The sequence below is a fragment of the Arachis hypogaea genome, chromosome 15 (genome assembly GCF_003086295.3).
Source record: "Arachis hypogaea cultivar Tifrunner chromosome 15, arahy.Tifrunner.gnm2.J5K5, whole genome shotgun sequence".
NCBI lineage: Eukaryota > Viridiplantae > Streptophyta > Magnoliopsida > Fabales > Fabaceae > Arachis > Arachis hypogaea.
In genome coordinates, this window is record NC_092050.1 from 126,906,761 (window position 1) to 126,921,256 (window position 14,496).

At 34.0% G+C, this 14,496-nt stretch overlaps 2 protein-coding genes and 1 long non-coding RNA gene across 5 annotated transcripts; all 3 read right to left on the minus strand.

Moving 5' to 3' along the window:
• Window positions 1-172: 172 nt before the first annotated feature.
• LOC112750619 (pentatricopeptide repeat-containing protein At3g57430, chloroplastic) lies at window positions 173-2,322 on the minus strand. 3 transcript variants are annotated; one of them, XM_072216741.1, is made up of 3 exons: window positions 1,638-2,322; window positions 1,423-1,525; window positions 173-1,329 (listed from the first exon to the last, which is right to left on the minus strand). In XM_072216741.1, exon 3 carries the CDS (start codon window positions 1,222-1,224, stop codon window positions 310-312), a length of 915 nt encoding a protein of 304 aa, XP_072072842.1. In that variant the 5' UTR covers window positions 1,225-1,329; window positions 1,423-1,525; window positions 1,638-2,322; the 3' UTR covers window positions 173-309. The 3 variants fall into 3 exon arrangements, with proteins under 3 accessions (XP_072072842.1, XP_029148547.1, XP_029148548.1); XM_029292714.2 differs by having other exon boundaries at window positions 173-1,525; XM_029292715.2 differs by having other exon boundaries at window positions 1,423-2,322.
• A 604-nt stretch (window positions 2,323-2,926) lies between these two features.
• Window positions 2,927-3,758, minus strand: LOC112747140 (uncharacterized). The gene is made up of 2 exons (XR_003174802.2): window positions 3,450-3,758; window positions 2,927-3,278 (listed from the first exon to the last, which is right to left on the minus strand). It is a non-coding gene; the product is annotated as an uncharacterized lncRNA (long non-coding RNA).
• A 301-nt stretch (window positions 3,759-4,059) lies between these two features.
• On the minus strand, window positions 4,060-13,674 carry LOC112750621 (ABC transporter A family member 7). The gene is made up of 18 exons (XM_025799418.3): window positions 13,212-13,674; window positions 12,761-13,142; window positions 12,026-12,105; window positions 11,740-11,884; window positions 10,935-11,054; window positions 10,737-10,861; window positions 9,895-10,053; window positions 9,531-9,693; window positions 9,313-9,438; window positions 9,133-9,216; window positions 8,355-8,716; window positions 7,079-7,279; window positions 6,792-6,901; window positions 6,603-6,687; window positions 5,774-5,902; window positions 5,541-5,646; window positions 5,253-5,341; window positions 4,060-4,734 (listed from the first exon to the last, which is right to left on the minus strand). The coding sequence occupies exons 1-18, from the start codon at window positions 13,287-13,289 to the stop codon at window positions 4,435-4,437; spliced, it is 2,844 nt and encodes a 947-aa protein (XP_025655203.1). The 5' UTR covers window positions 13,290-13,674; the 3' UTR covers window positions 4,060-4,434.
• Between the last annotated feature and the right edge of the window lie 822 nt (window positions 13,675-14,496).

Consider the following 14,496-nt stretch of genomic DNA (forward strand, 5'->3'; position numbering starts at 1 on the left):
CCAACAATTTTAGTAGAAAAAATGGAATAAAAAATTTAAAGATGGAATTAACTCTATTCATCTTCATAAAAGTTATGAACACTAATTAGAAGCTAAAGAATGAAGGTAGAAGTTGAGTGTATAATAATAAAGTCATGAAAGAAATATAGGGAAGAGGAAAAAGAAAACTCTGTAAAACTAAAGTCAACTACATTCAAAGTAAATGTTTCTTGGCTATAAAGTAAGCCGAATATAATTATGTTCCACAAAACGTGTTGAAAAATTCATCATGTATAAATTACATGCTATAACTTTGTAAATAAACTAGCTTTAAAGATCTACAAAGCCATGAGCCATCATGCAGGTATCATCATGTGTAACAATACCAAAATCATCATCCAATAACTGAGTGTTGCTAATTTGATGTGTTATTCTTTCAATTAAATGAGACAATGGATGAGACAAATCACCTTGATAGAATTTATGAGCCCTTCCTCCAATACTGATCCAGCTACAACCAGGAGTTTTAATCAAACCTTGTTCTCTCATTCTTTCTCTAACAGTTGCAATTCCATCAAGCATACCATGAGACTGATAGATGCCACATAGGGCTATGTAGTTACTAGCATTATTTGGTTCTAATTGGAAAAGATGATGAGCTGCAATTTCCGCAATCTCAACATTCTTGTGCATTACACAACCAGCAAGAAGCGCACCCCAGATGCTTCCCGTTCCTAACGATTTCATGCTCCTCAACAACTCAAGTGCTTCAACAAGATACCCAGCACGGCCGAAAAGATCTACCATACATGCATAGTGTTCAGCACTTGGCTGCAATCCATAACCGGAACTAATTGAATTGAAAATTTTCTTTCCTTGGTCTATCAGACCAGAGTGGCTACAACTAGCTAACACTGCTGTAAGTGTGACAGAATTTGGTGTAATTCCTCCATTAACCATCTTTTGAAATAGCAAGAGCGCTTCCTCCCCATTTCCATGCATACCATAACATGATATCATGGTAGTCCACGTAACCACGTTCACGGTGCGCATTGTCTTGAAAACCTTCTCTGAATCATTTAAGCATCCACACTTCCCATACATATCAATTAAGGTGTTACCAATGGGAGTATCCACATCAAACTCGCAATTCTTAAAGACGTACCCATGAACTTCTTTCCCTTTCATTAAGTCTCCTTCCCTCCCACAAGCAATTAAAATGCTAGGAACAGACATGGAATCCATCTTCCCCCATTTGTAAGCAGCATTTCTCTGAAACAATCGATAACACGCAAATACAAGCCAGCCCTTAAAAAGCCAGAAATCATCAAATTCCAAGCCACAAAGTCCCTACAAAGCATCATGGAATACACCGAGTATGCCTCGGTTATCAACCCAAATTTCACATAAAACTCGAGCACAGAACTAGCCACAACAACATACCCCTCATAGCCAAGCTTTATCACCCAACCGTGACACACCTTACCAAAACAAGCATCACCTACTCCTACACAAGCCTTGAAAAGTTGAGGCAACGTATAATGATCTGGAACAAGATTGCAACTCTTGAAGTCACGAAAAATAGCTAAAGCATTGGAACACAAGGAATTCTCAATGTAGGAGGCAATCATGATGTTCCATGAATGCATGTTTCTTACGGGCATTGTGCCGAACACCTTCCGAGCATGGCGGAGAAGGCACAATCTACAGTAGGCTAGCAAGAGATCTGTCTGAAGAGTGAGATGCGGAAGCAATCCTTGGAGAATAGCTTGGGCATGGCATTGCTTGACTTGCAGGACTGCAGAGCACCACACACAATTTCGGAGCAGAATCGACAACTTCAAAGCTTTGTTCCTAGTTCCTACACATTTTGATCGTGTCATGGGTTCTTCCTATAACAAACAACTAATTAGTGATCACCGTGTAAAAGATTGATCAATTGTGTTAAAAAGTTCATGTTATCCTTCATCATGATTAGGGAAGCCTGGAACCTTTTCTGTGAAATTTTCATATAGAAACATCTCATTTCTAGAACTAGCCCTATGCAATTACCTAGATGTTACTTGGGAGAAAGTTTAATCCAGTAGTTGCAACTTATCATAGAAGATAAATAAATAATCATATTTTCCTACATGTCCACAAGCAATTATTAAAGAACTCCACGATAACTCAAAACGAAAGAGCACAAAAGTTTCAAAAATAAAATGGCGCAATAATAATTGATACTAAAAAAGTAAAAACTTAATTGCTTGTTATTTGTTTAGATGAAAAGACGAAGCATATATTATATATACATGAGAAACATTAGAGAGCAAATACTTTTTTTTTTATCAATATTAACGAATATTTGAAGTCAACAACTTATTATACTACTATGATTAGGTTTGGAGGAAGAGGAATGAGTTCATTTTCAAAAAAGAAAATATATTATTTTTATTAGCTAAATTTTTTAATCTTCAATTCTTGATTTTTTTTAATGTGCGTATTCTTTTTTAGGTCGAGTGTATCTTTTTATAGAATTTGAAAGTTTGTATTAAATGGAACAAGTTGTATTTAAATAATTAAAGTTTTTAAGATATGATTACTTTATTTTCCATTCTCGTAAAGTAAGATGCTGAATGTTTGTAGCACCCTACGTTTTATCATCTATTTTACTTTTTAAACGTGCATAAATACTTACATCTCAGATATCATTAGAAAGTAAACCTTTTAGACTCTAATTTAATCTCTTGGATCATCAATTTTAGAATTTTAAGGGAAAAACAGATCATACAAAATTGCACTTGCCATGGCTCTAGATTAGCATAATTATTGTTTCAGTGGATAAGGGGGAGCATGTTTGCATGGAAATAAGTAAGGCCATGATAATGAATCTCAACCTCGCTATGAATAATCATACTTTTTAAGGTTGAGTTCGATACACTGTCGGATATATTATATATGAAAATTCAATAATCAATATTACCATGATTTTGATTCGATATTCTAGATGCTTTTAATTTGTTTCAGAATCTTTCAGGAGCAACTCGCCTTGCTTATATGACTAACTACTTATTACTTGAAATAAAAATCACAAATTTACAGTTAGTAACACAGCATTAACAGCTACAACCTTATACATATGGACTCCATATGAGTCTTAATGAATACAAAGATATAGTTGGCTGAGCTAGATTTTGCAATATTCTGTGACAATTTTCACAGTGAATTACTGCATTTTCGGTTTGTTATCTCATCCAACAAACAATTAACGGTGTTCTTCAATGCCTATTGCAGACGCAGCTGGTTCTATTGATGGCCTAACCAAAAAAAAATAGTTACTTGAACTGTTGTGTATAAAGCATTATTCATTTTTTTTCTGAATTAGAGTCTGGAATAGTACAGTTGAAATTAAAGAAGAGGAAGCATGTGTTAAGCTATATATATGTGAGGTTCATTTGAATAAGGGAAGACAATAACAATAACAGTACCTTTTGGTGTTCTTTATTGGAGGAAGGGGTATGGAAGGGGAGGGAGTTAAGCATGTACACGTATGGAGGAACTCATGGAGACGCAGCCTTTTAAGCGTTCAATGAGGTTACTGCTGACAAGTCTTGAATGATGAGTTAAGGGAAGTCCCTCCTTCACACATTCATCGTACTTCTCAAGAGTGGCCACTATGTCCCCGAAGTCCGGCCTCTTCGATGGGTTCGCCGCCCAGCAACTAACGCTTTATGAGGTGTGCTAGTGCTGGCTGGCAACTCTCCGGCATTGGTGGCCTCTCATTCTGCTCCAAACACAATTTGCAATTAGGCCTTCCTTTATTATTAAGTAGTGAGGTGCACAAAGATTTTATACATGCATTAATTCAATTTAATGCCTATTCTAGGGTCCTTAAATTACTCCATATTTCTATGTCTGGAGTGTTAGCTACTGTGCTATGTAATAACTGATCACAATATAAATGTATTAAAAACTAAACTTACATTTATTTTTTTAGTAAGTTTAAAAGACACATATTAGCTAAATTAAAAATATATATATATATATATATATGAAACACATGTGAAAGAATATTAAATAAACAAATAATGACAATAATTTTCTTTTAATACACTGCTTATATTGAAATTCAAATCTATAACCTAATTTGTGAAATTACATTAATAGATGACCCACTCCTTACAGCTAAATAATTATTATTACAACTATAAATATAAACAAACACATTTGGGAACTACATATAATAACACGACGTAGCCAACTAATGGAACAAAATTTACATGTAAATAACCTGCCCAAACTGGAAGTAAAAAGCTTTAAATCCAGAAACAATCTGTTTAAGAAACACTAAATGTGAATACTTTTGTGGTTGGGATTTCAACTGCGATTCACCAATGAGAGGATTAGCTCTTTCATAAACCATGCCACCAATTGTATATAGCAGGATGTTGAAGTGTGTAATGTGTATTGAATTTAAGACAATTTCTCAAATGCCTGAGCGTCATGGGCAACCTTGATGAAGACATCTTCCAATGTGGTGTCAGCTAAACCCCATGCAGAGACTGTGAAGTTTCGCTTTGCAATTTCGACGGCTCGGAACACACTAGCTATCCTGACCTCTTCTTTGGGGAGCTCAAACTTCTGGGTGCCAGAGATGTGGTAAACCTTCTTAGCAGCCGGGTAGAGTTGTTGCACCATGCTCTCCACATCTTTCTCATGATCCATAGTTGTTGTCATTGTGAACACATAAGTTCCCCCATATCTGGCTTTCAGCTGTGAGAAACCAACACAAGTATACACAAGCATGGTTTAGATATGTGCAAGTTTTAATTTGCATGATTTTGAAGATTAATATTGCATTTAGTTTGCATTTTCATTTTCAATATTCTCTGTTTTAAAAATTTTGTGGAAAAATAAAAAACAGAAACCGGATTTTATTATTTTTATTGTTTTCTCTTTTTACTTCACAGAATCCTAAAAACAAAAAACCCTTAAATTGAATATAGAAAATAAAAATACAAATCAAGCACAGGTAAGGAAAAAATACTGTCCTTACATAATGTGAAAAATGTCTACATGCATCAACATTGAACTCTTAAAATTTCATACTAAGGAGCTTATTATCGAGAATGAAAGTAAAATGTCTATGGCCATAGATGGCCCTAAACCCATTTATTGAATTCATAGCGTGTACTTGAGTTGGCTTATTTCATGTTCAAATATTTATAGATAATTAATACGAACATAAGGAATTGGTTTTGTTAAAGCATATATCACTTTATGTATCATACCTCCTTTGGATTTCCTATGCACTGCAAGCTACCATCGACGAATATTCCTAACCGATCACATAAGACCTCTGCCTCTTCCATGGAATGTGCTGAAAATAAAGCATGTAAACAAGTTGAATCAATGTATTTATGCATAAAGTAAGGAAGAAAACATTTTAATCATGATGTTATGTAACAATAAGCTAAAATATCCAATCCAAGAAAGCAAGCAGAACAATGGATATAATAAAAACACAGCAGCAGAACAATTTATATCAGTGCTTCAAAAACCAATGTGTAAGAGCTTACTGGTGAGGATGATAGCACGATCCTGTTTCGCGCGCCTAACAACATTCCACAAGTTGTTTCTTGATGCTGGGTCCAATCCAGTACTTGGCTCATCCATGTAAACAACCTTTAACAAATTTATTAGTATTCACAAAAATAGATTACATAGAATGAATACTCTATTTCTTTCTTTTTTTTTTTTTTTCATTCGTCCAAATTTATATGTAATAGAACTGTTTTGGCAGAAAGCATACTCTAGGATCCCCGATCAATGAAATTGCAACACTAAGCCTCCTCTTCATTCCCCCACTGTATTTTCCAGCATGTTTATCAGCAACTCCTCCGTGGAAAAGGTTTACACTCTTCAATGATTCTTCCACTGCCTGTAGCATTAGATTGGGAAATTAAGTACTTCTCAAGTCTTATCCGCTACATAAATGTTTGAAGAGATAGTTGTACAATTTGTATCCACACTAATTTCTCTCGCTCAATTCTCGAATCTAAAGATTTAAGAACCTCTCAGATTATAAGAGTAAAGTATCGTTTTTGTCCCCAACGTTTGGGGTAAGTCCTATTTGTGTCCCTAACGTTTAAATCGTCCTATTTGTATCCTTAACTTTATAAAAGTGATTCAGTGTTATCCTACTATCAATTATACTAACAAATCAGATTATATTTTTCAATTATTCTCACTTGGATGCATTCATTCTCAATTAGGTCTCACTTGGATGTGGTCGATTTTAATATTATACCCATTATTTGTGTTTAGATTCAATTATGTCCCTAAAAAAGTGAATTATGTAAATTTTATAGGAATTAGTTTCAACATTTGATGAGTTATTTTTTGGAGTAGATCATCGATTCTATCCCAGACATTTGTATTCTAACTTCAAGAAGAGACTTTTAAAACTCAAATTAAAGCGCTCATGTGTAATTGACGGCAGGATAACATTGAATCACTTTTACAAACGTTATGGATACAAATTGGACGATTTAAACGTTAGGGACACAAATAGGATTTACCCTAAATGTTGGGGACAAAAACGATACTTTACTCCAGATTATAATATAAAGAAAGCTTACTTGTGTTAAGGCTGAACCCTTAAGATTCTTAAGTCTTCCATAAAAGAGTAGGTGTTCTCTTCCTGTCAGGGTTTCCCACAGCAAGCTATAATATCAGATTTAGAAGAGGAAAAAAACATTAGATTTCTCATTCGTTATAAATGCAAGATGAGATAGAGAACATAAAAATAGGAGGAGAATCCAACTTACTCATGTTGTGGACAGACACCCATGCTAGTATATATTCCATCCATATGAGTTCTTATGTCCAGACCTTGAACAAATGCTGTACCAGAGGTTGGCTTTGTGAGGCCGATCATCTGTAAGCATGATCAAGCTGGTCAGGTTTCCGAATTAAGGAGAACCGGTCAATAAAAGCACAACATTTATGACATTTTATCAAATATCTTTAAGTATTCATAAATTGGAATTCTTTTTATCAAGGTATTTTATAAAATTATTCTTTTCTACTACAAAATAGACTCGCTTTAACTGACCATATTGATAAAGGAGGTCTTCCCAGCACCATTGGGACCAAGCATACCGAAGCATTCCCCGTTGGGCAAAGCAAGGGATAAGCCTCTTACTGCAAACTTCTCTGGATTACCATCCCTCCCGGGATAGACCTTTTTTAGGTTGTCACATACGATTGCTTGATTAATAGTTGGTTCAAGTAGCAGTTGCTCCACCTTCTCCCTCTGAAGAGAAAAAAAAAAAAGAAAAAGTAACACATTAGTGTAACTAAGAAACCATATTGAGTAAGCTAAATCACATCTTCGGGGATGGGAAGATGCAGCACATGGTTCTTCCACCAAGAAAATACCATTAGATTTATAGGATTTGGGTCCTCTAAAAGTCAAGAGACTTGAAAAATGAAAAACTGTTAGGATAACTATCCTTTGATCAATGACTTCCATAATAAGTGGGTACTCCATTATTTTATCACTTTATAAGTTTCCTCAATTTAAGAGTGCATTTAGTTTGCGTTATTATTTTCAGTATTTTCTATTTTCTGGATTTTGTAAAGAAAAGTAAGAGAAAAGAACAAATCGATTCTTGACTTTTTGATCCGCGGATATTTAAGTCCCTGAGGATTTAAAAATACATTTAAGTCACCGACCTCTTCAAAATCTGGACATATCGATTCCTGAGTCTAATTTGTTCAATTTTAAAAACTCTCTCATGTGTCGTATCAACCAGGTCAATACAACAGAAGTCACGTTTGATTTTTCCATTGAGTCTGACCGACCCAAATGAACATGAGGGATCAATATGTCTAGGTTTTGAAAAGGTTAGGGACTTAAATGTATTTTTAAATCCTCGAGAACTTAAATGTCTGCGGATCAAAATGTCAAGGACCTATTTGTACTTTTCTCAAAAAGTAAAAATAGAAAGTGAAAACAGAAAATAAGATTTTATTGTTTTCACTTTTTTCTTCACAAAATCCAAAAAATAGAAAACACTGAATGAAAATAGAAAATAAAAACGCAAACCAAACGCACCCAAGTGATCCAAAACAAAATGTATGCCTAGTCTAACTTTAATGTTGCCTTCATTTTTTCCATGCCTATATTAAACTTCACCAAGCTATGCCAAGTTATTCAAGTATTGTGCATTTGTACATAATACTACCACTATTCACAGGTAGCATCATCACACCAAATTCTAAATCCAGAAAGCAAAACCCTTTACTGATGGACATCCATTTTTTCTATCCATATAGGATCCTGCTTTTAATTTCTATAACCAGTAATCAAGACAAGTGAAACTCACCTCTTGGCTAACATCAGGTTTATCCATCTGAATGAAAACTTTAGATCCCTGCTTTCCCAAACTAGGCTTCCGAAAAGAAGAGAGTGGCTTTTTCTGAAACCCTTTCAAGAAAAAGAAGGGACTTTTTGCACTTCCAGACAAAAAAACTTGATCAATGTAATAAGCAAAGAAAAGGACGAATATCCATTCGACAAACATGATAATTAAGACATCCTTCATGCCATTTGTGCTATCGCTTAGATCTCCCCAGCGCATACCATGAGTCTCCAATTTATCCCCACTGAAGGCAGATTGCGAAAACTCATACAGACCACGATATAAACTAAAACCAGGATACAATTCCAAAACAATGATCCACCCTCCTGAGAAGTAGCAAAGGCAATCAATAAGCTAGAATAATGTTTATGTAAAGCCAACTGATACACGACACATAAAGATCACCGACATGAAATACAATACAAGTACATGTAAATTCTAATGACAATGATCATGTTAGTCCATTGGTTACTAGAGGATTAAACGGGGTGTGCCCTTCAATTCATCAATACAATGTTAAATGCTAACCCACATCATTCAATGTGACTCTGCTTATCTTGAACAAAACCCACATCACAGCCGTTTTTGTCAATAAATTTATTGAGAATATGTAATTATTATGATGAATATTTCATAGAAAATTGTCTAATTCTGTTAAAAAACAATTAGCATCCATCCATCCAGCAATAATTCCTTCAGAATGACCATACATGAATGATCAAAGATGGGTGAACTAACTTACTTGGGAATGATGTATCCTGGACAAAAAACTGGAAGAGAAAACCACCTAACAGCCCAGTTCCAAATACCCCTATGTATGCAGTTACTGCAGTTATTTAAAAACGCATCAGAAATCTGATCCGAGAAGAGAAAATATTCATCAATTGATTTCGTGAACAATGTGGAGTAATTATCATCAAACCTGTAGCGGTCTTGACATTTGAAAACATGGAAGCCAATAGAAATGCCAGCGAAATTTGTAAATTTATATAGATGAAGTAAAACACGAATTGGATGCTGTAGTCATTCTTTGTAAAGAATTTTAACCCTGAAATTGAAAACCCAGTTGAATTGAAGAGAAACGGAAAAAGTTGGAGGGAAAAAAAATGAAAGGAAATAGTTTGCTGGTTACATTCTTACCTATGCCTGAACCAAATAGCACAAAACACAGCATGTAGATCACAGATAGTGCAAGAAAATAACCATATGAAATCATCCAATATGGTCCATCACTAAGACCATGCATTTTCATCATGATTCTTAACTTTTGTTGCTTCTCATAAACTAGAGATGTTAGAACAACCTACATCAATAAATGCACATGTAAATAATTAAGGATTGTGTTTGATTGTGAAATTTGATTATTCTAGAAACACTTTTACAACTTTATAATTTTATATAGTAGAAAAAAAGCTGAGAACTGAATTTAATCAGATGCTGCTTGATTTAGCTTTTACAAAAAAAAAAAAAGGCTGAAACGGAATTAGTTCTTATAAACTCTTACAGGGAAAAGCTGTAGGACGACCCATGTAAAGAAGAGACCACCCAAAAGAGAAGCCAAATCAAACTTGATCTTGGTCTCAGGTTTTGGCATTTCCTTCACAAACTCAAACAACAGTTTGGTATTAGGACCCATCAAAAATTGAAGGTAGGCATTTGATACCTGCAAGAGAAATACAGACATGTCAGTCCCTTCATAATCTGTCAGGTGCACAAAGTTAGATACCCAAATGTTAATTAAAGTGGAAAAAGGAACATTATAACACCGAAAATAAGCATCACTTATCATCTTAGAAACAATGGTTAAGTTTAGCCATTGATTAATTTCAAATTTTCAAAACAACAGTAACTGAATACTTCCTTCATTTATCACCATGATCATAATTCCACTTACTAGTTACTACTTACTCAAATATGCTTTTCAAAAATAGTAACGATTAAACAGGGGTCTTGTCGAGAAACTACATAGTTTCCTGGCTAATCCAAATCTATTCTTGCAACACTGATCAGTCAATTATCTGTTTTGACTTTTAAATATGTGTTCAATTTAAGAGAATAAATAAAAAAGAATAGATTCACTACATTGACTAACAAGTAAGTAGTAATTTTATATACTGAGGACTGAGAACATTCGAGATAACAATCAATGTGGTCCCTGAGTTTTGTAACCAAATCGGGTTAGTCCCTCCCATACATTCCATCTTGATGCCATTAATGGGATGCTGATGTAAACCGTTAAGTATCAAATTGATTATTATCTCAAGAGCATTGAGTTTCACAAGCTTTATCAATTATTCTGATAATAACAATAAGGATGTACAAATAGAAGAAGTCTTTTACACATACCAGATTTATGGAACGAGGAACCCTTGCCAATGCAATAGGATCAAAGCCAGTGTCATTTTTGTAGGTTGAGTTGTACCATATGCTGACATTATATATATTGTGATTGGAATTTAGAAAATCGTAACCTGTTAAAAGAATATAAAAATAAGTATACCCTTCCAAAATTTATATAAATAGACGTAAATCATAAGTATCTACCTGCAGCTATCTCATTGATCTGTCTCTCGGAGTTCCCTTTTCGATAACCTTTATATAGCTCATTGTTCACTTCAGAAGGACTATTACGCCACAAAGGTAAAACCTGAGCACATGTTACCTCTAAAGAGAGTTGGAAAAAATATATATAGCATTAGATACAAACCTTGAACATAACCAACCTAGATATTCAAAATGACTTTACCCTATGAGTGTGTAAAGAAAAGGATTAGTATACTCCATGCAAACAAATAAAATGATTTGCGGGAGCACTTATTTGCCACAAGAGTAATATCCTTATGAAAGTGATTCAAATGCATCCAAAAAGTTGCAACCATGGCCTTTGGACATGTAAACAAGAAACTCTAGTGCAGTATTTTATGTTGTATACTTTGTCAATATACATCATAGAGCATCATCTATGATTAAGTAACTTTCTCATTGACTGTTAAGTAAGTTTAATGATCCTTAATTAAATTTTCTCATTGACAAAGTAAATACTCTATGATTAGTCAAACTGCATCAAGCAAGCACTAAGCTACATACACAAACCAATACATTATGCAAAGGCCAATTATAAAGCATTTCTTCCACTTCTGATACCATTATCATAACTTCCAGCTAGTTCAATTACTCTTCAGCACATGCATATTTATCGATGATTCACAAACAGGAATGGCAAAAGGGATTGTCAATTTTCATTATAATAACCGCTTAAACAGCACAGCCATAAGCCCATAACTATCGATTCACTTTTCAGTTACCACTTTCATACACGAAATCTTATCAATACAGGAATGTCCCATACCTTGCTGTATACTATAGGATTCTATCTGGAGTGGAAAGGAAAATGTAGAGTTCTCTGTGCATTGCTTTTGTAGATAATAAACAGGAAGGCCTGAAAAGAAAGCGGATTCAAGAAAATTGGTGTTTTCTGTCTTTGATGCTGATCCCTATTTTGATATTTGCAGCAGTATCCAATTTTCACATAGAAAGAACACAAAAATTGAAATCAAAATTAGATTTACACTTAGAAACTAAAACTTTGCCATCAACAAGAGAACATTGTAAATTAAAATAAAAAAATAACTCACCAGCAGATCTGTGGCCAAACTAGCCATCACATTAGATGTATTCATAGTAAAGTTACTAGGGATCATATTCCTGTACAAAACTGTCAAAAAGAAGAAACGCACAGGGTTAAGAAATTTAAAAGTTTGAACCTCATCATGCTATTCAAGTAGTACGCAAGAAAAATTGGAACAAGTAACACAATGCAACTGTTTAGAGATTAATTTATAACTAGAAAAAATGGCAAGAAGTAATTCAATTTAAAGGCTACAATACAGCAGCCAAAAAAAAAAAGAAACGAAATAAGCACAAACAATAAAAAACAAAACGAATTCTTAAGATGGCATTTAATCAAACCGCCGTCGTTTAGATCCTGACTCTTGAAACGGTACAAAGACGCCGTTCTGCTCCTCCTTCTTATCTCTATTATCAAAAACGATAAACCCTTGAGCTTCCAAACTGCAATCCCTTCTCCCTTTTCCGTTTTGTTTCTTTGCCCAATTTGGATTTTAAAAATTCTGTTTACTGTAGTACTAGTTATCCAAAAGGTTTAGGATCGTAACTGTTAAATTAAATCGCTGTGTTTTTTCATTCAAATGCTTACTTCAGATTTTATATTAATCACTTTGTGTATCTAGCTGCTTTGACTTATTTTCACGCATTTTTTGTTTTCTGTTTCTATGAATCTTTTGTTCTGATGCTTAACGGCTTATAATATTATGCCATGGCAATAGCAATGAATATATAGGTAGACATACTTTGACCAAATGATTGGTTGTTTCCCGTGAAGAGCATGGTGATAGGACAAGAGCCGTTACTCCTGCAGGAGGGGTTTGGAAGATCGGACTCGGAAATAAAGTCAGCGGAGACGGCTCTGTAATTAGGGGCAGGCACTTGTTGCACGGGAGGCCACTCAGGAGGATTGGGAACGGCACAAGCACCAACTTGGTCCAAATCTGAGTACTGAGCACCACACACTTTCTCAAGGCACTGGCCATCTTCTGACTTGGTACAGGTGCAACCACACTTGTATTTGTCCTTGTCCAGCTGGTTGTCCACCAGCTTCTGGAGAAGCAGCAGCAGCAGGCACAGCACGAATGGGAACATGATTAGCCTCACGTTTGTCTTCGCATTCCTCTTCTGCAAGAAACAAAAAACAAATATTAATCTGGCTCGATATGAAGAGAGAAGAAGAGTTTGCTCAAGGACCTGGAATGTTAAATTCTTCCGGAGGAGAGCGTTTGCTTGAGTCCAGAAACTTGCAGGTTCGCTGGCATGATTATCCATTGTATCTCCTCTGTTTCTTTTCTTCTTCTTCTTCCTTTCCTTTTTTTTACCTTTTCCCTTCTAATTAGCTTTAAAGATCCTTTGGAGTTTGGATTACGCTCCAAGAAACTTGATTCTGCTTAGCCAAATTTCAGCGGAACATAAACCTCAACGAAATTTTGAACTCTTTCAAATGGTTTTATAGATAAAAAAATGCATATCATGGTTTTCTACTAAATCATCCCTCAACTTCAACTTATTTCGAGTGTGAACTGAGGCTTGCTTTGACTCGATAAGTAGTGAATTTTTGTCTACCAATTATGCCGTATTGCCGTCTGTGGAGTCGCGACTCACGACAAATCTACAATGCCCCTAGTTCACTTGATGCGGAATTGCTGAGTAATTTATGGCTTTAATTGTTATGGTAATCTATATAATTTTATTTTATTCATTTTTAGTTAATTCTTTATAATTTAAAAATTTATATATTTGATAAAAATTTATATATTATGGACGAATTAATTTTCGTAAAAATGAAGTGACTAATATTTTTTATTGTATTTATTTTATATAAATTAACAGTCAATTTTTTTTTTTTATTGAATGTGCTGTTGGTCTTTAATATTTTCTTATTTTCATTATTATTATGTTCTATTGTTAAAAGTTTAGTTAAAAACAATTAGGTTTGCAATTTAATAGTTAAGGTTTTTTACATTGTTTATTTTAAAATATTTATTATTATTATTATTTAATATTTTAAATTTGATTATAATAATTGGAAAATATTAGTTATACGATTTTAAGTATTATTACCTTTTTTTAATATATGTAACTTTAGTTTTGAACTATTATTATCAGGTAGAATATTTTATTTAATATGAAATTTATGGTTTGACTTTTATTTTTTTCTTTTGGAAAAGTTTAGGAGTCAACAATTTTATTGAATTTTGGCCAGCATATAATCAGCACAGAAAGATGAGTCATTATATAAAATTTCGCACCAATTTCACACCATTAGATCATCATTGATAGTTATTTGATGACTACCAATAACAAAAGTTGTTGGTCTCTCTCCCCTCCTTTTATCAACTTTGGTAAGCAAAAATAAAAGTTTAGCTTGTACAATAATAGCAGTATATATAGGATGAGTTGTTAGCACTACTAATTTTTTTTGTCATATAGCATCGCTCGCACTTTTAATTTTCTGTCGAATTATGTTAAGTAATCA